The 23,881-nt window shown below is 39.2% G+C and overlaps 2 protein-coding genes across 4 annotated transcripts in view; both read left to right on the top strand.

Annotated features, from left to right (window-relative positions):
• The window catches only part of LOC135698974 (uncharacterized), a 330,343-nt gene that overhangs the window by 97,883 nt on the left and 208,579 nt on the right, over window positions 1-23,881 (top strand). The gene's annotated exons all lie outside the window — the stretch shown is intronic.
• Window positions 1-23,881, top strand: part of GluClalpha (glycine receptor alpha 1) — a 313,027-nt gene that overhangs the window by 121,724 nt on the left and 167,422 nt on the right. For all 3 annotated transcript variants that reach the window (XM_065219133.1, XM_065219135.1, XM_065219134.1), the window contains exons 3-4: window positions 838-921; window positions 996-1,108. In XM_065219133.1, coding sequence (XP_065075205.1) covers window positions 860-921; window positions 996-1,108 — 175 coding nt within the window. In that variant the 5' untranslated portion in view covers window positions 838-859. The remainder of the gene's footprint in view (window positions 1-837; window positions 922-995; window positions 1,109-23,881) is intronic.

The raw sequence follows: 23,881 nt of genomic DNA, 5'->3' as shown, positions 1-23,881 counted from the left end.
CATAGTATGCCATGAAAAAATCAAATAAAAAAGTTATAGTTGAAAAAACGATTTGAAGCGACCTTCCTTAAAAATACTTCATAGCTCAATGAAAACGACGATTTAAATCATTGATGTTTTCAGCAAAGTTTGTGGAAATGCTAAGATCTACATCTTTGGGAACATTTTATTTTTCTTATCCACATAGAAAAAAGTTAGAAATTTTATTTTTTGTCCTAAGTGATTTAAATTATGGACGACCCCTTCATCAGATGCGCCTTTTCTCAAATCTAAACTTGTCTGAAGACACCAACTACCTGAAAAACACCCTCCTGGACCACTGTGGCATTGGATTCATAACATTTATATAACTCGGGGCGTTTGGTACGGTATGTCCACGCATCCTTCCACCCCTGAGGATTCAAGAAATGCTTTGTTGTTTGAATGCTTTTATTTAAACACGAATCATTTCAAAGAATCATCTTTGCGGCAAATGCAACGCAGTAGGCCTGGCCGTTAAGATGTTTGTATCATATATCAGATATGCTGCCAACATCAATATTGACAAGAACAATCATTAGGCGTAATCTAACTCAATCATTTTCCAGGATGCTTTCTCGTACTGGCCTCATATGTTACGTGATTACGGCATCGGTAATATTTTTTATCTATTATCACCAGGGGGTGTTGTGAAATGTTGACCCAACGATGCTCTGAAACATAATGTATACTCGTCTTTGACTTAATTTACCCCCTGAAGATAATAGGTGAAGGTATTGTCGAAGTCGTAATTTACCCTTCGTCGTAAATTAAACACTACTCACTAATTTTTTAACGTTTGTTTTATTTTCCTTTCAGAATCAAGCGTAACATCTTCAGAATGGCCCCAGGCCATTACTTCTGGGCAATATTCTACTTTGCCTGTCTGTGCAGTGCGTCACTGTAAGTTTTGAAAGTAAGTTCAAAGGCGAATCATCGTCACTAATCTACATTCCTCACCAACCTCCCGAAAACAGAGCCAACAATGCCAAGGTGAACTTCCGCGAGAAGGAGAAGAAAATCCTCGATCAGATCCTGGGCGCTGGTAAATATGACGCTCGAATCCGTCCATCGGGCATCAACGGCACAGGTAAGACCGCATCCAATTACCACGGTTGTTTTCTCCGTCTAACTTTTCGTTCTTCTTGCATATATCACTTTGCATTTTTCATTTCATTCAAACAATCTATTTAAAAAACAGTACAGTATTCGATACAGTTTTTCGATTACATGATTTAATTTTATTTTCCTAACCGGTTTATCGATTTTGATCAACTAGGTTTTCGTTCCATTGGGTTTTGTATAGTTTCGAATAGTTTGTTTGTCAAAATTTTCGATTTTTCAATTCTCTCGCGGGCCGAATACGATTACCAATTGGTAGCAAAACGATTAATCAAATTCTACGGTCACCTTCCGGTACTCAATCTTAACTTTTCGTCTTTCGTTTGTACATAAGAACTCTAGCACGCTTGGCGTCGAAAAACACTCATTTAAAAAAAAAAAACTGAAATTAGAATTGTCGCCCCCAAGACTGAACTGCGTCCCATAAAGTTGGATGGTACTAGCGAAACACCCCTCCATCAATGATGAAACAACGGCAAGAAAAAAAAAGAGAGAGAAAGTGTGATGGAGGGAAGGACTTTTCCTGCCCTCTGGACGATTCCCAAAATCCATACAAATTAGAAAATTAGGTAAATTTATTCCAATTCAGTTCGCACTCTCTGCCCAAGAACGGATGTTTCGATGAGGTCTCTGACAAAACCGTCCATACTTTGAAGGTTGCATCAGTTTTGTGGGGTTGATTTTTTTTTTGAGCTTGATGGCGACGGCGACGAAACGGAATAACCAAAGTACAAAAATTGAACTAAAGTCTATTCATGCCGACTGAAGCAAGTCCGCATTGTTATGGTTATTGCGGTTCGCGTCTTGCCTTGTTTTGTCCGGATGAGAACTTTCAACTTTGGAAAACATCACCAGAACTGGAATTGTGGAAAGGAAGATGAATTTTCCGAACCGGAATGGACTTGACTTCTGACTTTGACTGACTATAATAATGGAGGTTTGCGGCAGCGACATTTGCAGTGATTGGGTAAGGACGTTATTTGAATAAACTACAAGCAAATAGCATAGGTTCGTGTTCCGGAAGAAGTTGATGGGATTCACAGGATGTCAGTCGGATTATTTCCTTTATGTGGACCCTATACGATTGCTTTTATTGACAATAATCGTATTGTCAATACATTCAATATTGACGTCAATACATCGGTATTGAAAATATTTCTGTATTCACATCATCAATATTAATGTCAATAATGCCCCTTCACGTCAATATATTGATACGTGTAGGGTTTGCTTTAGATTTCAGGATAGTTCTAGATAAACATTTCAAAAGGTTCTATCTGCTTTGATCGATTCTGATAATCGACTATTTCTTTTGATAACCACGGCTATACAAACAGATGTTGTGCAATGTTGGCCACAAAGGTTGAAGGTTCTTATCTAGCATCCAAAACATAGAACAGGACAGGGATTATGTTTTGCAGCTGAGTTAATAGCGAAAGAGAAAGTCGATGAAGATAATCGATCAATGCAGATAGAACATTTGGAAATGTTTATCTAGAGTTCTTTCTAACGACGCTGCTTAATCCGACTGGATGCCATTCGAACATATTCGAATATTTTGTCGACAAATAGCTAAAGGCAATTAGACGTACTCACGAAACCCTGTGAACTAACTGCTGGACATCAACTTGCTTGCTAAGGCTCGGAACCATTTGGCATATTTTATTAACTTTGGGTTAAAATTTGACAGATGAAAAGTTATCGATTGATCCTTCTATCTGCAAAATCCTCTTCTCAAGATTATGGGAACTTCGGAATATTGAATATTCTGGCATTAACACTGTTTAGCTTTCACACTCAACTTGCACTCGTTATTTGCGTTCGCTTTCAACGCTTCTCCTCAACTCCTCTGTATCACGTTCCTACGCTTTTGTCTAAAGACCTTTTTGACGTTTAATTGCCTTTCTCTATCTAGCACACAGGGATAAATGGATGGTTTGTTTTTCCACAAATCTGTTTCCCTCCTGCTCGCACTCGTTCAATTTGAATGCTGCTTTAGTGTGCGCCGATTAATCGTCAAATAGCTCTATGGAGCTCTCTACCACCAATAGGATTATAGCGAATTCGTTTATTATCGGGGTTGGAACCAGTTCCAACCCAGTGCGAAACCGAACTTTTTGTCAGTGCGAACCTCAATCTGAGCTGGGTTTTAAAAACAAACGATCGAACTGACGTTTGTCAGAAAACAAGCAGGCCCAATCTTGATACCCGATCCAGGTTGGAACTGAATAATAAACGAATTCGCTATTAGTGAGCAGTTTCACTAATACATCCATTTTACTGGTTGAAAATATAAAAAAACAAACAGCTGTCAAGTCTCACACTTTGACAGCTGATTTCGTGGTTGAAAAAATAAACAAATCGATTTTACACGGCTTCACTAGCAAGGTTGTATTAGTGAGATCTTGCGGCGAGAAGCCAATTGCCCTATGCTTGTCTTTGCTCATGCCCTATCAGCGCTGTCTGTCTGTCATACACTGATGGTAAATAACATCTGTTAGGTTTCACACTATCCATTTTATTTCTGACAGACAAGAAGTTAGAAGTTGACCACCGTGGCTGAGTTCTGCTCTAAAATTGGTCGATCAAGACAGGGGTTTTAGAGCATGGTAAATAACTTTCGAAATGTCACTTTTAACCACGAGTTAAGTTTATCTCGGTAAATGGTTCACAGCCTATGTCGAGAGAAATAGATTTTAAACGTCAAGACCAGGGTTGGAATGCTCATTTTTTAAACAAAAAAAATGCTCATTTGTTAATAACTTCTCACGCAGTTGATGGTTTTACTTTTAGCAATTGGGTTCATTATCATCTGAAAGAGCTACGTTTTCTCATAACGATAGTTATTTTTTGATCCCATTTACTTCTAGAAACCAAAAGCCCTTTTCTATAGCGAACCCCACACGTATTAATATATTGACGCGAAGAGGAATTATTGGCAATAATATTGATTGCGAGTAGAGAAATCAATCTGAACATTGCATTAGGTCCTAAGTAACATTGATCGATTCTCTTTGTCGACTTTCTATTTCGTTAATAACTTGAGCACATAACCGTGTCTTGTTGTGTTTGTCGTATTAGACGCTAGATAAAAACTTCTTTTATCGATCGGAGTGCTAAAAATACCTGGGAATTTCTTTACATGGCCGTAGGGATACAAAGAGAAAGTCGACGAAGAGAATCTGTCGATGTTACTTAGGACCTAATTCAATGTTCAGCTTGATATATTGTAAATATCGCTGTATTGACGGCAATTTACACGCTACTTGAAAACTACCCAAAAATCGGTAGAGTCTACCCAGTTCGTTAAAAACTGAACCTACCCAAAAATGGGTAAACATGCATTTACCGAAAGCTTGGTAAACGTACTTGCGACAGAAACTGGGTTACGGTTACTCAGATGTTGACATTTGATAACTGGGTAAACTTTAGCAATTTAATAGAAATTTGCTGATATGACCGCTGCAGCAGCTCTATCAAACATAACCCCATCCAACTATAGTTCATCTCCATCTAGCTCAACTAGTCTGTTAATGATTGTCGAAAAAATGTGAATCTATGGAATACGGAATTGCAATTCCCAAATAAGGATATCATTACAAATGCTAACCATTTATTGAGATTTGATTTTAAATAAGTTCTATATATTAGGAACAACAACAAACATTTGTCATCGAGAAAAGTGGCACAGAATATCTGGATAAGAAAGTTTAAAGCAAGGTTGCAAAGACTCATTTCAGCTAAAACAATGTTTTTCTAAATTATGAAATAATTAGATGCCATTATCAAATTTTGAATTGGTAGGATACAAGAAGAGGTTGCAAAGAATGTGTTTGACATATTTAACCTGTTTATTTCACTTCAGGAGAGTCACAATCAGCGATTTTTCACAAACTCACTCACTCACTCACTCACTCACTCAGCGATCAGCAAATCGCTGATTGTGACTCATAGAAAGCAAAATTTACAGGTTTTATGTTTCCAACGCATACTTTGTAACTTCTTCTTGTAAGTTACAAGTAAAACATGCCATCATACCATCTTTTGGTTTTATTATTCCGAAAAACATTATTTTAGCTGAAATGAGTCTTTGCAACCTTGGTTTAAAGTTCAGAAACTAACAATACACTTACTAGCTGGCAGCATTCGCAATCCAAACAGTTCCGTAGCTGCAACATTTTTAGCGTAAGAATTGTATATTTTGAGCAGTAAGCGCAACAATCTCACTTTCAAACCTGCGCCATGTTTAAGTTTGGGAAAATTTCAATTAGGACCATTTACCCAGAATCTGGGCAGATTCTACTCATCAGAACAAAACTAGCTTACACGCTATTTCAAAACTACCCAAATTTGGGTGGAATCCACCCAGATTGGTCAAAACTGAACCTACCCAAAAATGGGTAATCTGTGTTGGGAGTGACAATTTGACAAATGAACAACGTCGATCGGATTCATCTCAATGTTGTTCATTTGTCACTCCCAACACAGTTTACACATTTTTGGGTAGGTTCAGTTTTGACCAATCTGGGTGGATTGTACCCAAATTTGGGTAGTATTGAAATATCGTGTACCCACATTTTGACAACTCCTTACTATAGTCGCTATATTCATAATCTGGCGGATAGAATTTCAATCTATCAAAAAGCGGAACCAATTCTTTATATTTTAGACCAACAATTAAAAAGGTACTATCAACTTTTGTAAACAAAACGTTGATTATTCTTTCCTCACCAATCTAACGCAAATTCCCATCATCATCGGATAGGGGAAACTTTCTCCAATCTAAAGACGGTGTTTGTTTGCGTAGACGAGCCTTGAGTTACGAGAAAAGGGTTTCCGAAGTTTTTTTTCGCAATAGCTGATGTGCTCTATTCTGTTCTTGGTCGTGATTTGTTCGATTGGTTCCGCTATTTGACAGCTCAATTGGTTCCCGCGATTCTATCCGCCAGACTATGAATATAGCGACTATACTCCTTACTGGTTACAATACTGGGTGCCATCAACCCAGTTACTGTACACTCAAAATAATCTACACGTTGAAGCTACGTGAAAAATCACGTAAGCTCTCAATTTTTCCTCTTCTCTCAGTTTTACGTGACTCACGTAGAATGTATGTGATGTCCCTTGAATTTCACATGGAGTTCCTTTTTAACACACCTACATAATCAATGAAATGTACGTGATTTTCCCATAACACTGAGTCTATGAGCGTTTCACGTAAAGCTTATGTGATTTCCGTACACTCAGAGCGCTGCAAATCATGGTGGGATCATAATGTGCTTTTGTTTGGTATTCGGTAGTGGCAAGATGTAAGTATAACATGATGGATTATTTTATTCTCTTTAACAAAAATAAACTGTCTGTTTCATCGTGCTCAACAGAATGATATCAAGCTGTCCATCAGTTTCTTCCTCTAAGGAAAAAAGTATCTGGGCCCATCTCCATGATCGTCCAGATTGTTTGTGCTGCGTATCGAATATTAAAAAAAAATCTGATGTGATTATACTACTATGAATACAGTAAAGATTGTATCTACATATTAAGGAAATATTTGTATAAACAGTATCAAAATATTGATACTAGAATCGTCCAATGAATGTCACTGACCAAATCACGTAACTTCTATGTGATAATACAGTGACGGTTAAGCTTCATGAAATGAGTGCCCCTACATGAAAATCACGTTGCTCTTATGTGAAAAGTACGATGGAAAAAATCTACGTATGTTTTCACGTAGCATTTACGTGAAAATTATTCTGAGTTTAGAACGTGTTAACAATACGATTAAGGGGTTGCATATACATATGTAAAATCGACCAAAAAATTAATTTTTCAAAAATGGTTGAATTAGATTCGTATTCATAAACACGTGTTAGTATTAGTATTAGTAAACACGTATTCGTAACTGATGGTCGTTGACCGAATTTTGTTCCACGCGAGAAGCGAACTATACAACTTGCAAAGCGTTTTTCTCTGCACTGGTTGAAAGGATGTAAACAAAGGCATGAACATGGATATTTTTCTAGCAAAATAACAAGAAAATTGAAAGCGATCGACTCCGCACCACTCAGAACTATAGATTCCATAGATAAGCGGAGAAAAAGTAGCATGTAGTTAAACGAACTGTCAGTTAGTGTAACCATACGAGCATGACGTCATTATGATGTTTTTTGCGATAGAAGTATTGTAATATTATGAGCACTAAACTGAAGAATACAAATCAAGAAGACTGGCAACTCTGCCAAAAATCAGGAGTCAGTAACCGTAACGCCTGTTCTGAGCAATAGTGGAACCCGTGTATGATGGTGTGTATTATTTCACGAGTTCATTCTCACACATATGTAGAAATAAATAGCTGTCAATCATTGGTATTGTTATGAATGTCGTAAAAAGTGAAACGTTTCTTTCTTCACTTTATGCTGACAACGAGTAAAATTCCAGCTGAAACTGAACAGATGCATAAGTAAATTTGTTTTGAAAATTAAAATTATGGCAATGATGCCATTCACAATAATGGTGGGACCTTCCTCGATCGTTAATTTGCTATCTCAGAATTATCTTCCACTTTTCGTAAGCCCTTTACCTGGCCACAGTGGGTGGGGGTTTAAGTTGTGACGCTTGGCAACTTGGCACAGTACTCGTTGACCATTTGAATGTCACTGGCCAATCCGACACTGTTGTTATCATTCTCTGGAAGGTGTCGGTCGATTCCAAGAATTGTTAAAGCGTACAGAGGATCATTAACCGGTGGTTTCATGTTCTGGCTACATCTAAAATGGAATTATATTCTTCATCAATACGTACCGTTTGGGATTGCAGTCCTCCAATCTTTCATATTCATTTTCTCCAACATTAGGATCTTTCTTCTTTTTGAATCCTTGAATTTTCAGCAGAATGACGGTAGTTCACTCAATGGTGATGGAAGCTTCCCAATTCCAACATTCAAAATAAACAATATTTCGGTTCCTCGTTCACAAGTAAATGTTACTTTCACTAGGTATCGATCCGAGTTTCAATCCTCTACTTGATCCACCATGACAAGTTTTTCGGTTTGGAGTTGGAAAACCACCGGCTTGCTGGGATTAGGATATAAATTGCCGTGAAATTTTGTAGAGCAAATCAAAAACAACAACGAGTACCGTGCTATGATTATTCCTTTCGGTCACATTAGGTCACACACACAGTCACTGTTTATGAGCAGTCTCACTAACACTTGTGCTTCAAAGTTCCACCTTTGATTGACAGAGGCGCTGATATCAGTGACGTTTGACAGTTGTATGGGAGAAGGGAACAATTGCCAGTCTTCTTGATTTGTAGTCTTCGACTAAACGCTTACCATACTCCACATTCCGATTTATCTCGCGGAAATAGGAAGAAGGAAGTAGAACGAAAACCACTCCTCGATTCATTGTTGCAAAGATTTGCTTAGCACTTCATTTTTGCGCACGAAACAAAACTGGCACATTTTGTTTAACCTCTAAAAATTTATAAATCTGTACCATTTGTATAATAGGGTCAAATTTTGGGGTAATAAAGCAGACTGCAGTGTGACTGCCAGTTTCCATTTTTTTTTCCAAAATAGCGCACCTTAAGAAGTGTAGTAAGAAAGTTTGAACATACTGAGAGGTAAGCACATATCATCGGTAAGAGACGTGTGTGTGAGAAAATTTGCGAAAAAATCTAAGGGCACCGGTGGGAATTGTGGGTTCGAATCCCACCGGTGCCCTTAGATTTTTTCGCAAATTTTCTCACACACACGTCTCTTACCGATGATATGTGCTAACCTCTCAGTATGTTCAAACTTTCCTATAAACAATTAAATTGACTGCAAAGTCGCTAAACCGTAAATCAAGTGTAAGAACATGACAACTTATGACTAACAAACAGACGGACAATGAACAACTACTCTTCTCACAGAATCAAATCACAATGGAATTCCGAATTCTATAAACAAATGAACCAAACGAAAAAAAAAATAATAATTAAGGATGAACCAAATTTAGTCTTTTTTAACCCTTAAATGGTCATTTCAAGTGTCACTTTATTTTCAAATCAAGTTTTGATTAATTTTTAAATGGATTCAAACTTGACATAATATACATTTAAATTGAAGTATTTGTTAGGTATCAATAGGTATTAGCATCGCTCGTTAGCATGTTCTTCGATAAAATGGAATCTTTTCATCGAAAAAATAAATAAATACCAAAGTAAAACATTTTGAAATGTATTTTTTGGATCAATGCATTGATTTTGAACAAAACAGGATTATTTTGAAAAGAAGTTTCATGTGAACCTCTAGGAAAAAGTTTAGATTATATCTATTATGAAAACAAATTGCAAATCAACCAAGTTGCAGCAGTTTGAATATGATCTAAAATAGTAACTCAAAAGCAAAAAAAAAGTTACAACAAAAGTGCTGTTAGAGATTTTAATGAACCGTTGAAGATGGTGGCGTTTTGGCAGAACAATCCACCGTATACCACACTATTTTACATAACAGTAGCACCAAAAGCAAGCTGTGGTGGGATCAAAACCGGCCATCGAAAATGATCAGATATGAAGGTGTACTGTTGGATAGTTTTTAGTCAACCATTTCAGAAAAAAATCAATCAGAATTTGTGAATCGGTGATTACGTTGAAGACTTACAATGAATTCTCCGTCACTGCTCGCTGTCCATTAAAGCGGGAGCAACAATCCTGCGTCACCGTCAGCAGCAGCGTTAAATTTGAATCTGATCAAAATTGGTGGACTGAGGCAGTGTCGATGTGAAGTCGCCTAGTAGAGATGTCGATGGAAAAGCTACTTGACATGCGTTACACCAGTTATTTGACGGCGACGCAGTTTTGTGGGCCCCGCTTTAGTGTCAAATTTGAACCCAATCAAAATTGACGAACTCATGCTGCATCGATGTGAAGTCTTGCTTCACTGTTCAAATAGACCAATCTACATCGATCGGTTCTCTTCATCGGCTCCCTCTCTCTTTCGTTAATAACTCGGCTCCAAAAACATGTTCAGATCTTCTTGTCGTCCAATACGCTTCGCGTAACTTCGCGTCGTTCAAGATTGGTGCAACTTAAACATGAAAAGTACTATAAGTAAGCATCAATAAGTACATAGATAGATCTCGTAAAAACAGGAGCATCACTAAACTACTAAACTGATCTTGAAAAAAAAACGAACCAAACCTCCGACGAAGCAGCTGGTGAGTCAGGTCAAAGTCAAACAGTGCGGAAACCCTATTGAAGGATCTCTGTAAACCACCAATTACGCTGAACATTGAATTATTCCGTAGGGCTCGGGGTTGAACATTGATGTCAACTTGCTCAAGGAGAACAGGGCAATCGGTGCATCCTTGCAAAATATCCACAATTAGCAATGCCCTCACCGACAAACCGACATGAATGACCATAGCAAAAACAATAAAATTTCTGACCAAAGCACACTACTGACATATGGCTCCGTGTTCGCGAGAAATATTTAGCTAAGCCATGTAAAAGTTATGAATTGGCTCGTGTCTGATTTATTCTGGACAAATTATTTTTATCTAGATCAAAAAATCCTATGGTTTTGACAGTTCGGATCACTGCACATTTAAATAGGCCGTTTACGATTTTCGAGAATAAGTTATAATTGAGTGTCATGTCGGTTTGTCGGTGATGCCCTTGCTGTATCTCTTCGAACCGACAGGGGCTCCAGTTGGATCAGTTGCAAACGACTTTCGTAGTTAGGCAATAGGAAGGGAACCGTCCACGGCAGTTTACGTAGCGCGTATCTCAGGAACCGTCGCTGAACAGACTCAACTCTTTCGACACCGTTGTTGTAGTGAGGAGTCCAGACAACCGAGCAGTATTCTAATATGGAGCGAGACAAGGAGCAGTACAACGATTTAAGGCAGTAGATATTCGTGAAGTTTTTGGACATCCTGAAGATACACCCTAGAATTCTGGAAGCTTTGTCGACGGCATACGAGATGTGCTGCTTGAAAGAAAATTGTGTATCCAGCATCACACCTAGGTTCTTCATTTGACTGACGCGCTCAATTTCAGTGTCTAAAAAATCATACTTGAACATGATAAACATGATAGTCTCTTTCTTGCGCGAAAAAAAGATAACGGAGCATTAACCCGTCCAAACCTCCATACGATTCAGAATACACCAATCAGCAAAAGCATTCAGCTGACGTCGAAGGAAGCAACAGTCTTCAATTGAGTCATCTGCGTAAGATTCACGTCGTAGAAGTAAATCAGGAAAATCATCGGTCCCAGGTGACAACCGGACGTCGCAGCGGACATACGGGACTGATGATCACCAATGACAACAGTAAGATAGCGATCGGTGAGGTACGACTGAAACCATTGCAAAAGGCAGCCGTGGATACCAAGCCTGTCCAGTTTTGCGATTGATATGCGGTGATTCAATTTATCGAAGGCAGCAGATGAGTCAGTATAAATGACATCCGTCTGAGCACGATCCTCCGACATACGGTTAGAGATGTAGGAAGTAAGATACAGCAAGTTAGTGGCAGTGGAGCGACCAGCCATGAAACCATGCTGGGTGATACTAATATACGGCTTACAGTGAGCGAGTAACGGTTCCATAACAACGAGTTCCTACAATTTAGCAACAGTGCTAAGCGAAGTGATGCCACGGTAGTTGCCAACGTCCTGTTTGTTGCCCTTCTTGTGTACTGGAGACATGTGCGCTAGCTTGCAACAGTATGGGATAACGCCGACGTTGGAAAACGTGCGGCAGTCGAGACAAACCCTGTCCAAGTGCGTTTTGAGGAACGCCGATGGATTTCTGTCAGGACCCGACGGCCAGAGAGTGGTAAGTAACTGGCAGCCAGTCAGGCATGGTCGTCACTCAGTCTCTCGTCCGTAAGGACACTAGCAAATTTTTCAGAGAACAGCTAACAGATATCTTACGTAGATGAGGCTACGTTACCATTATGTAGGCAGACTTGCTTCATGACGTTGTTCGTTGACAAACTTGCAAAACTTCTTGGGACGTGACTGAAGCTTTCTCTGCAATCCACGTCGGTACTGAAGATAGCACCGTTTCGCAACTCGTTTGTAACCATGATTGATCCTGATATAGTGACGTTGAAGAGATAGTGTGCGGTGCTTGGTGAATGTCCTAAGAGCGGCTCTATTTCTGGATTTCAGTCGACGATATTCGCTCGTATGCCATGGTGGATGGGTCGTACGATGATGAATCTTTTACGGACCCGAGTAGCACACTTTCATCAAAATAAGCTACAGCAACTTGTTTATGACTGAAATAAGCCGTATATAAGTTTCTACAATTGATTTGTGACATGTGTGCTACTAGGGGAACGTGTCTGCCAATTACATATGCCAAGACATTGGAAATAGTTTGAGCAACGGACTCGTCTCAATCTAAACTGGAGAGTAACTCGGCGATACTACCATGGTCGGCGTTGCGAAAATCGTAGGAAACGGTGACAGATGAAATATTAAAATCATGCATCAGCTTAGTACTTAACGTCACCAGTAGCGACGGGTGGTGCCGATCCAGTCTCACCAGAGGAGTGGGCGCCTCGCATAAGAAAGGAGGTACGTCCTACGCGCTTACAAAACAAAGATCCAAACTGCGGTTGTTCTGGTTAATAACATGATTGATTTGAGAAACAGTGGCTGAGCTGTAATTGTCCAGAATGAGCGAAGCGTTGGAATGGATGACGGAGTGATTCATATCAAAATAGAGGAAGCCATCCAAACACAATAACTTCATCGGTTGCTTTAGCGGTATCCAGAACAGAGAAAACTAATTGGCAATGGGTTACGATGAGGTCACGCTCACGTATACGGTTGGGAGGAAAGTACACCGCACAGAGAAACAAGGTACGATCGACGTCCACACCTGCTCTAAGCATATACAAGCATTATTTTCTAGTAGAATTTACAGTCACTAAAACACCTCCACCTTTAGCTTTCCCGCTATTAGCAGCATTCCTATCGCAACGAAAAACTTCGTAATCGTCGCCGAACACCTGACGGGAGAGCTTGCGTGAATCCAACCATGTCTCCGTGAAAACAATGATGTCGTAGCAAAGATCCGAGGTAACTACCCGAAAATCGTCGACATAACAGTTGATACCACCGACGTTCCGGTAGTACACGGATATCCCATGCTGGCAGTTGACAGGACGGATGCACACTAGACTGCTGCAAAATTTGACTTTTTCTCTCCACAGTGCTTAAATGGTTTCAAATCGGGTCCTGATTAGCCTTCCAAAGTTACAACTCATTTGGTTAGAAACTGACTTCGCACAAGCCATTTGAAGTTTACATGTAAATTACTATGGAAAATCTCAACTTTTTGTTCATTTCCTTCTATTCTTTTTCCATATTGAGCTGCGAAACAGTTCGATAGCCATTCTTATAGAAATTTTTCTCTGCTACAACTTTTCTCAAGATCGTTTCTATGTAAAACGAGACAGGAAAAAGTTATTAATTATTTAAGAGATTGGTAAACTTATGACATGATCAAATAGCTGCTCTGCAGGCAACACTGTATTTTGCAGTGTGACATAGTAGCCATGATTTTTGTGTCCTATTCAACGTCCCAGAAACACCAATGGCGCCTGCTGAGCAGTTGATTGAGCATGATCATAAGACATCAGCGCATTGAACCATTGATAACTTTCGATAACTTGCATTTAATCAAAAAGCGGTCTTCAGCAAAGTTGTAGCTGGAAAAATTTCCTATAAGTACAGTTGAAAGCTTTTGAAGAAGACCGATATGGTGAATTATTAGATAGACATGAACAAAAATCTTGGTTTTACCATAGTAATTCCCATACAAACTCAGGATCCGATTTGGAATTGTTTAAGTACTGTGGAGCGAAAATTTCAAATTTTGCATCACTCTAATGCATACACATGATGTAGCTAGTGCGGAGGCCGCAGAACCGCAAACACAGCTAGAAGTTGAAGCGGTTTTAGGCAAAGGAAAGGCAGAATCGTCAATATACTTGCCAGTAATAGCTGGTTGGAAGACCCCTGACCTACATCTACACTCAGGGCCGAAACGACTGTGCTGAGCTCTGGGTGGAGTAAGCGCGACTGAGGCAGAGAAATCGGGAGCTTCCACAGTACTATCCACGATGCGTCTCAATGGTGATGGTGGTGGTCCAGAAGCAGAAGAGGTAGCGTATCGTAAGAACGGTTTACAAGTAAGTCCGTTGCCGGGCAAACATTTTCGGAAAACCCCTTTTCTCGACTCACGCGCAGGACCGGGATGTCTGCCTCAAGGCAAGCGACAAGAGTGCGTCCCGGTATCCGGCTAGCAGAGGAGGCTCCGGGAGACCAACTGACAGATGTAGTTTCTTTGGCACTGAAATTCGGATCAACATCAGGCTCCGAAAGCTCACAATTACAGTAGTACTTGCCTGATGTAGCAAGCTGGAAGACCCTCAGCCCACAACTAGACTCAGGACCAGGACGACTTGAATGAACGCAGGCAGCAATAGGCGCGACTAAGCTAGAGGAGCTGGGGACTCCCAAAATGCTTTCTACTGTGCGTCCTGGAGCAGCATTATTCTTGGAGATCGTGGAAACATGTACGGTGTATTCAATTAGCCTCGAGGGATTTGGGAGTACCTGTATGCGGGAAAACTCATCACACAACGTCGAACACGAATAATTGAGATTCTTGCCTGAGCAAATGTGGTGGAAGACTCCTTTTTCACCGACAACCTCAGGGCCGAGACGACTATGACGAACGAAGGCGACAGTACGCAGGACTGAATTGGGGTTATTGGGAGCTTCCATCAGGCTTTCTACGCGGATGCTGAGAGTATGTTAGACCAAGATATCGTCGTCACTCCATGGGGGCATGGTTGTTTAATTTGGTGACTTTCAGTGTTCGTGAATCTTCAAATTCACGAAACTGGATACTCTCCGGTCATGAATCGCAGGAAAGTGCCGAATCACGTAGATCCTCCTTTACACCAATCTTGAACGACACGAAGTTACTAAGCGTATTGGACGACAAGAACAGCTGAACATGTTTTTGCAGCCGAGCTATTAACGAAAGAGAGGGAGAGCCGATGAAGAGAATCGATCAATGTAGATTCGCCTATTTGAAAAGTGACGCGAGACTTCACATCGATGTAGCATCAGTTCGTCAATTTTGCTTGGATTCAAATTTGACATGAAAGCGGGACCCACAAACTGCGTAACCGTCAAATGGCAGGTGTAACGTATGTCAAGTTATTTTTCCAACTTGAAATGCGTTATACTTGTCATTTGACGGGCCAACCCCTCGGTAAACGCTGACGCTGATGCAATATTGTGGCTTCCACTTAAGTAAGAGTCACAATACTTCGTTGACGGATTTGATACCGTTTTTGAATCTAACCTAAATTTACAGATTGCAACGAGAGTTAAATACTGCGACATCATCTCTCGGGTCCCACAAAACTGCGTCACCGTCAGCATCAGCGTCAAATTTGAATCTAATCCAAATTGACGGACTAACGCAGGGTCGATGCGAAATCATCAAGTAGAGATGTCGGTGGAAAAGCAACTTGACATGCGTTACACCTGTAATTTGACGGATGAACCTCTTCGTAAACGCTGACGGTGACGCAGTATTGTGGGTCCCGCTTTATTGGCGTTGACGGCGACTCTGTAGCTCTTTACCCCTATGGTAAAATCCGTAAGCAAACGTCAGGCTGTGCGTGAAACATGGTGGACTTCGTACTATCCTTTCACTCCACCGAAAAATCCCATTGGAAACTGTCAATCTTTTCTAGAAGAGACAATTATTCGACGGTGCCGTCATCGCCAATTGGCAACTTAACATCAACGCAGTGACAGTGCCAGCCAAACAATTGATTAGGTCCTAAGTAACATTGATCGAATCTATACATAGACCTTCTCTTTCGTTAGTAACTTGGCTACAAAACTGTTTCATCACTACAAATCGTGTTTGCTGTATTAGTTGCTAGATAATAGCTTCATTTATTAAACTTTGTGTTGAAAAAGGCTGGAAATATCTATTCATGATCATGAGGACGCAAAGAAAAAATCGACGAAGGAAATCTGTCAATGATACCTATAGGGCCTAATCCATTGCTAGGCTTGAGTTGATTGGATTCAAACTTGCCACTGAAGCTAACGCAGCAGAATTGCTCCCGTCAGCGAATTTGTCATGTGTTACACCTGTCATTTGACGGACGAGCCCCTCCGTCAACGCTGACGCGACGTAGCATTGCGGCTTCCACTTTCCGCTTCACCTACACGAGGTGTTGGTGGAAAAATAACTTGGCATGCGTTACACATGTTATTTAAGGATTAACCCCTCCGTCAACGCAGACGGATGACGCAGTATTGCGGACCCTGTTTTGTACCCGAATTTCATCCAAAAGTTACTACAGTGGTAGACATTCGTTTAGCCGAGACCCAGTTTTTCTATGTATATCGAAAGTAATACACAATGAATGCTCGGATTTGGTCTTGTACGATAGATTTCATTTATTTCTAACAAATTCATTAATAAAACTTAAAATTACGTTACGTTTCGATAACAAAATTGAAAAAAATATCGGTACACGGGTAGACATTCGTTTAGCTGAATTGTTAAATTTCACCATGAAGATGACTTTTAATAAAAAGAAATACAACACTATGCCATTCCGTCTTTCACTCCATGTACTTCCGGGCGAACTTCAGCCGATTCTGCTTATGAGTGAGATTGAACTTCGGTTTTCCTTGTAGTTTCTTCCACTTGATGTTTGGCGATTCATTCAGAATCCGCGCAATTTGTCGGGAAGTAACCGGAACATCGAGTTTTTGCTTTATTTGGGAACAGGACAGTCGATTTGACCTTTCATCCTTAACGATACTTTGGTGCGCCCTTTGGTGGCACGTTTAATGCCATATTTCGAACCCACTGCTTTCTCAGATTGACCAATTTTTCAGGCGATTGAGACATTCGAGTGGCCCTCTTCCTTGAACAATCTTATAATCCGCCGTTCTTCCTCCGTCAGTCGGGCACCCTTCGCCATTCCTGAAACTATTACATTTGTCATTAATCAATAAAAATTAAACACCGCATTATTGACGCACCTTGTTGATTTTAAGTTGTTTTATCGAAATGCTTTAAAACACACTTGAAAACCGCGAGATATTTGCCAAAAACAAAACTTTTTCGCATCTCGGCTAAACGAATGTCTATGGTGAAAACGCTGTTTGAATGTTTACATCCGCCGCTACCGGTTTGGTGAGTGTGTGCGTGCGACTCGTTTCTCTCTCATAAAAGTGATGCAGACACACTACCACTACGACAAATCACATCCCGAATAAAAACATGTTTTAAATATAACTTTTGAATATTTTCAAAATTTTTAGCTCTCGGCTAAACGAATGTCTACCACTGTATGTTACCTGGCCTGTCTGGCTGTTCGTCTTTTTTAACATAGCATTCGTTTTGAATACAGTCTAAATTGACGAATTAGCGCTGCTTCGATAAGAAATCGCTAACAAATCTAACGAAATCGTTGGTGAAAATAGGTTTGTTCCCCCATTTGCTTTTTTGCTTTTGGGACGCACAATAATGCGTCACCATCAGAGTTCATGAAGGTTCTTCCATCTAATGACAGATGTAACGCATGCCAAGCTGCTTTTCCACCAACACCTCGTGTAGGTGAAGCTGTAAAGCGGGACCCACAATAGAGTTCTCTACCACCGTTAGTATTAATTTACTATTAAACCGCTGTCGAACACTTTGACAGATGATTTCGTAGTTGAAAATAATAAACAAATCGATTTAATACGGCTACACTAGCAACGTTGTATTGGTGAAATCTTGCGGCAAGAAGTCAATAAAGCGTCACCGTCAGCGTTGACGAAGGGGTTCGTCCGTCAAATGACAGGTGCAACGTATGTCAAGTTGCTTTTCCACCGACATCTCTATTTGGCAACTTCACATCGACGCTGCGTCAGTCCGTCAATTTGGATCAGATTCAGATTTGACGCTGACGCTGATATTGACGCAGCTTTGTGGATCTCGCTAAAGTGGAAGCCATAATGGTTTCGTCCGTCAAATGACAAGTTGATTTTCGACCAACATCTCTACTTGGCGACTTCACATGGACATTGTGTCAGTCTGTCAATTTTGATTTGATTTAAATTTGACACTGACGCTTTAAGCGGAAGCCACAATACTGCGACAATAATTTGAATCCGATCAAAGTTGACGAACTGACGCTGTGCCAATATGAAATCGGCAACGAGAGATGTTGGTGGAAAAGCAACTTGACAAGCGTTACACCTGTCATTTGATGGACGAATCCCTTTCTTCAACATTGACGTTGACGTCCCGTGAAGCGGGAGCCACAATAATGTGACAGCGACTGCGTACACGGAGGCGATCGTTGGTCAAATGACAGGTGTAACGCATGTCATGTTACATTTGAATCGGAAAACCTCAACCATCTCCTCCACCGTCTGCATGAAACTTTGCGTAATTGTTTGTTATGGGCAATGATTCACATTTTTGTTAAAATTCGGCCATTTTGGATCAAGATTTTTTATTCCAAACGGCGTCTTTGAAATTTTTCAAAAATTGTAACGCGGAAACGGCACTTCAGGTCGGTATGACGTCTGAGACAAAGTTTTAGAGAAAAGTAGAGTTTTTCTTTAAAAAATATGCAATTAAATGTTTCTAGTAATTTCAAGTCAAAATAATAAAAAAAATATTTCAAAATCTCCTTGAACTATGCTCAAATGTTTCCTAAAATATTTGTAATCTTTGGAATGATTAAAATTATGGACACTTAAAAATTTTAGAACAAGAACTTTTTGTTAAAAAGTTTTTTTTCATTATAGTTACTTTAACTCTCTTGTGTCATTCGTGACTTGTCCGGGGGTGAAATTAGAACTTGTGACTTTGGCGTGAGAGGTATGGGGTCACCCCCTTACTAGCAATAGTTAAAAAATTTGACCAAAAGATCTACGATCTACGATTTTTGTCAGTTTTTTGAGTGTCCTTAGTTTTGAACATTTCAAAAATAGATGCATTTAGCATAAGCTTTTTTTTTAATTAAAATTCAAAAATCGGGCAAGGACATTTTCGGATATTTGTTTTTTTTTAATTTTTATTAAAATAAATTTAAACATAAAAGACATTATAACAAATACGCATGAGATAAAAAAAATCGAGCAATTCTGGGTAAATAAAAAAAAAATTAAACCTTAAATAACAGAAGAAAGCTTACTTAAATAATTTTTAAATGTATTTTTGTTAAAAAGTTAATAAAAATTGCTAGTTTTTGAGAAATCTTTACGTTTAAAAAGACACTTTAAAAATCATAGAACAAATACTTTTTGTCAAATGTTTTAACGTTTTGTTTGTGGAAAATTTAACACAGAGAGCTATTTTAAGACTTTCAAATGCGTTTTCTGTTCGAAAAAACAAAATAAAAAAAAACTTTGAACAAAATATTTTAAAATTTGACCCAAATTGGTGAACAAAATATTTTAAAATTTGACCCAAATTTGATGTTTCATGATTTTTGTTAATTTTTAAGTATTCAACTTGAAATTTAATTAAAGTTAGCATTCTTGGTAAATTTTCTGAAAAATGAATTCCTACAACTTTATCTCAGACGTCATTTCGATCAGAAATGCCGTTTCCGTGCTACCATTTTTCGAAAAACTTCAAGGACACCATTTAGAAAATTTTACAATATTCAAAATGTTCGAATTTCACCAAAAATGTGAATCATTGTCGATAATACACAATTACGCAAAGTTCCATACAAATCGGAGAAGGTCGGGTTGAACACTTTTTTTTCGTTTAGCCTGGAACGGCTCATTTTAGCATTTCCAAGCAGGGTTGCTCCCACTCACTTGCTATAAAAAGATGATTTTCTGAATTTTGAAGTCATTACATGTTATAACGATATGTTGTCCTTGTTAGATACAGGAAGAGGTTGAAAGACAAGTGTTTGACACATACTACCTGTCAATTTCGATTCCAGAGTGCTACAATCAGCGATTTTATGATTCGTGAGCGTTCACTCAGAATGAGCGCTGGCGGGTCGTAAAATCGCTGATTGTGACTATCTGAATGCGAATTTGACAGGTTTTATGTGTCAAATACTTGCCTTTCAGCCTCTTCTTGTGTCTGACAATGACAAAATATCACTATAACATCTAATGATTTCAAAATTCAGAAAATATTTTTTTTATAGCAAGCCTGTTTCCAAGCCAAATGGCACAAATAAAATATATTTCAGACGAGATTTTTACTCAGTCTATATGTAGTACCATTAAGGTGGTTCGCTGTGAGATCCGTATTCTCGCTACCACTTCGAAACTTTAAGTGCACAAATATCAGCTTCCACGACACGTACTACAATGAAACTGTTACTTCACGTTTGCTGCGCTGCAGCATACATGCAGTAGCAATTTCAGGTGAAATGGAACTTTAATTTCCGAGCTTTGTGTAGTTGAACATTCGAGGTGATTATGCATTTATAGCCTATGTGGCGGCCATTTGTGAACTCTACAAGGAATCACCTTAAGACTGAGTGAATCCAATTATGACTTTTCCCATATTCGGGTTTTTTTTTTCCTAGAAAAGTTTAGGAAAATTTACACAGCGCTGAGTTGCTGTACGGCCAATCAGAACGACTAAATGACTGAATTCAATTGACTCAGAGCATTTTCTTTCAATACGACAATACTCATAGCTAATGAGTAACTGCAGGTTTTCCCAAATATGAGTAAATTTCGTTTGGAAAGAAAATGCTTTGAGTCAATTGAATTCAGTCGCTGAGTCGTTCTGATTGGCCGTGTGCACTTTTGCGGCTTATGAGTAATATGAACTCAAATTTGTCCGTGATCACGTCACATTGATCAGCATTATACCGTCTATTTGGACTTTTTTGCTTGACTTTGGTTTTACAACATTGAATCTAAACAGGCTATAAAATGATTTGATTTGAAAGAATGTGTCAGTTTTTAAACCATTTAAGGGTTAAACCCACTCTTACTGTCGTTATCACAATTGTCTGATTTCAATAAAAAAAAAAAATTTATATATATCATTCCGTCATTTCTTGAACCAATTGATTGTACAGCATACCAAATTCTTCCAAACATTACTCGATTAATCGTCCATCGTGTGAACTGTAAATACTTCCACACCAAATCATCAATTATCATCAATCAGTATCAGTAACAGAGCAAATATTTCAGTACTAATTACCCAACCACCGTTTGGATCCAAAGCACACCACACAGCTTCCGGCTCCAAGCCTGTAAATAGAATACAAACCAATAGGAGAAACTCTTCCGCTCCCGGTGGAAAAAGCTTGTGCGTGATGCTCCGTCCATTTCGTAGCGAAAACAAGCTTTTACGCTCTCAATACACCACCACCACACACGGCAGTCAACAACCAATACAGACTGAATCACTTGCTCCCGCAGATGACTTAACCCTTTGACAGAACAAGATCGTCAGCATCTGCCATGTTCGTTTACCCACACACATATCTTCCTATATAAACTACCCAAAACAAACAAACAAAAGCTTCCAGTTCGTTCACAATTCTGCTTTCTCATGCTCAATAGAAATGAGACTTGTATCCATCATCGGTTGCAATATTTAGGCTTTTTTCCTTTCAACTGATAGAATCAAGTGCACAGTAAACCGTTAAATTTTTCGTTGCTTCACATCAAAGCAAACACTGCCAACACTGCAAACATAGCTCAATGACTACTAGATTTAAGAATATCCTACTCCGAAAAAAAAAACAGACAGTTTAATACAACATTCTTTTTCTCATTTTGTAATAATTTTTGCATCTTTCTCCTGTTGCAATTTACTGCAATTTTTCCCCAACAAAACAAAAATCGTAACGATCCAAACTCGGTTAAATGAACAAACAAAATCCCTCGTCAAACCCAACATGAAAATAAACCAAACAAAACCAAACCCAAACCAATAAAAACCAAACAAACAAAAAAAAACTCCACCCCCAGACGGTCCGGCCATAGTTCGAATCAATCTTTTCGTACGAAGCATAATGACAATTAGTGACATTAAGATGGTAAGTCCTAGTTCGATCCTTCACGCACCTATTTCCTGCCACGTTGTTTTGTTCGAATTTAGCGCAGTAATGAAATAAAACATACATTCACCCTTTCCATTAAACAAATTTCCGAAAAAAAACAAACCGATCCAACCGATCGACAAGTTTTTGCTCGTTCTTTTCTACTCAATTTTCTCATTATAGTTTTGACACTCCCCTAGAAAGCTCTATCAATCGCCAAATGTTGCAAACATACTGCCGACAACAACAGCTCCTAGCAGTTTCTATTTTGTCATTCTTATTTTTCCGTCTTTTTCACCTAACTGCTTCAATTAGATCAGAAACCAAATGCCGCTCGAAGCTAGTTGCGATAGATTTAAAAGTTTCTTTTTCATGGACACGCTACCTTCGAAAGAAGCAAAGACCCCGTTTATTTACCTTTTGTTTTTTGTGGGGCCAATGTCAATCGCTGTACCTTTACTCCTTCCTAGTTTGATTCTCGCTGTCGTAATTTCTTCTTCCCTGTCTTTGCTTCGTTTCGAATTGAGAGCTTTAAGTTTTCCGTTTTTTCGTTGTCGTTTTTTTTTTCATCGGAATTTTTTCAATCTTTCTTACAAAAGCCATGCCGTTTTGTTTTTTTTTTAATCTTAACTTTGAAGCATAACAATGCAGAAACTAGCGATTTTTCCCCGTGTTTTTTCGATACACCAACTAATAAGTACAACCTTAGATTTACCTTCTCGCTGTGTCCATAGATAATCTTGAGTTTCTGAAACTTGCTAAACTTTTCAGTTGATTTATTCCAATTAAAAATGCAACCATCCAAATCTGTACATAAATCCGGGAATGATCGAAATTTCTCCGAACTGGTGGAAATCATGGTTTATGGTATACGGGCGTCAATCAACAATCGGAGCTTTGATGTTGGGCTCTCGGCTGTGGGTTACCTTAGGTAGACTAATTAGCTTCACTACTATGCAATATTGTGCCGGTCATTTAGTGCAGTGTAGGTCAGTCGATTTATGCTGGAGGCAGTATGAAGAGATGATAGCTAAACGTTTGGTTTTTCTGCCACATGCACCGGTGCACTTCAAAGGCGGCTATCTGGTTGCAATATGGGGTAATGACAATATGCATAGTGACCGGATTGGGCTTTTGCTCATCATAACTGCAGGTGAGGGCTAGGGTCGTACGATGGTGGTGCTAATATGAAATATTTCATTCTGCATCGTTGACTTTTTTTTTAATATGAGACCACTGTAAAATTATGGTGGTTAATTTGGGTTGTAACCGTGTTTTCAACTTGACTGAATAAGCAGTATATTTAGTGAGAAGCTTGGCGTCTTGTTCTCTGGCTCGTTTTGATTTTTATGAAAATATTGGTGAAAGATATCAAAAGAAAATGAGTTGGGAGAAAATGCTATACTAATATCAACATGAGAACACCAGCCTATTACTTCTCTCTGAGATGACTACGTTGGTCAAGACGAGAGAAGCAAAACAATAGCCTGGATATGCTTTCGGCAACTTGGGGCTTCAGGTAGTCATAAACGTCCCTAGAACTATTCCACAACCACAGACATATGAGCAAGTCAAACGCGCACTCTTTTCCCTGTGGGTTTTTGGAAATACCTCTAAACCCCTCACCCATCAGTGAGCTAGGCAAAGGA

The sequence above is a fragment of the Ochlerotatus camptorhynchus genome, unplaced genomic scaffold (assembly GCF_037179485.1).
Source record: "Ochlerotatus camptorhynchus isolate MF236.1 unplaced genomic scaffold, CSIRO-AGI_Acam_v1.1 ptg000099l, whole genome shotgun sequence".
Lineage (NCBI taxonomy): Eukaryota > Metazoa > Arthropoda > Insecta > Diptera > Culicidae > Ochlerotatus > Ochlerotatus camptorhynchus.
Note: the sequence above shows the minus strand (reverse complement) of the source record. Positions and strands in the feature narration are given on the sequence as shown.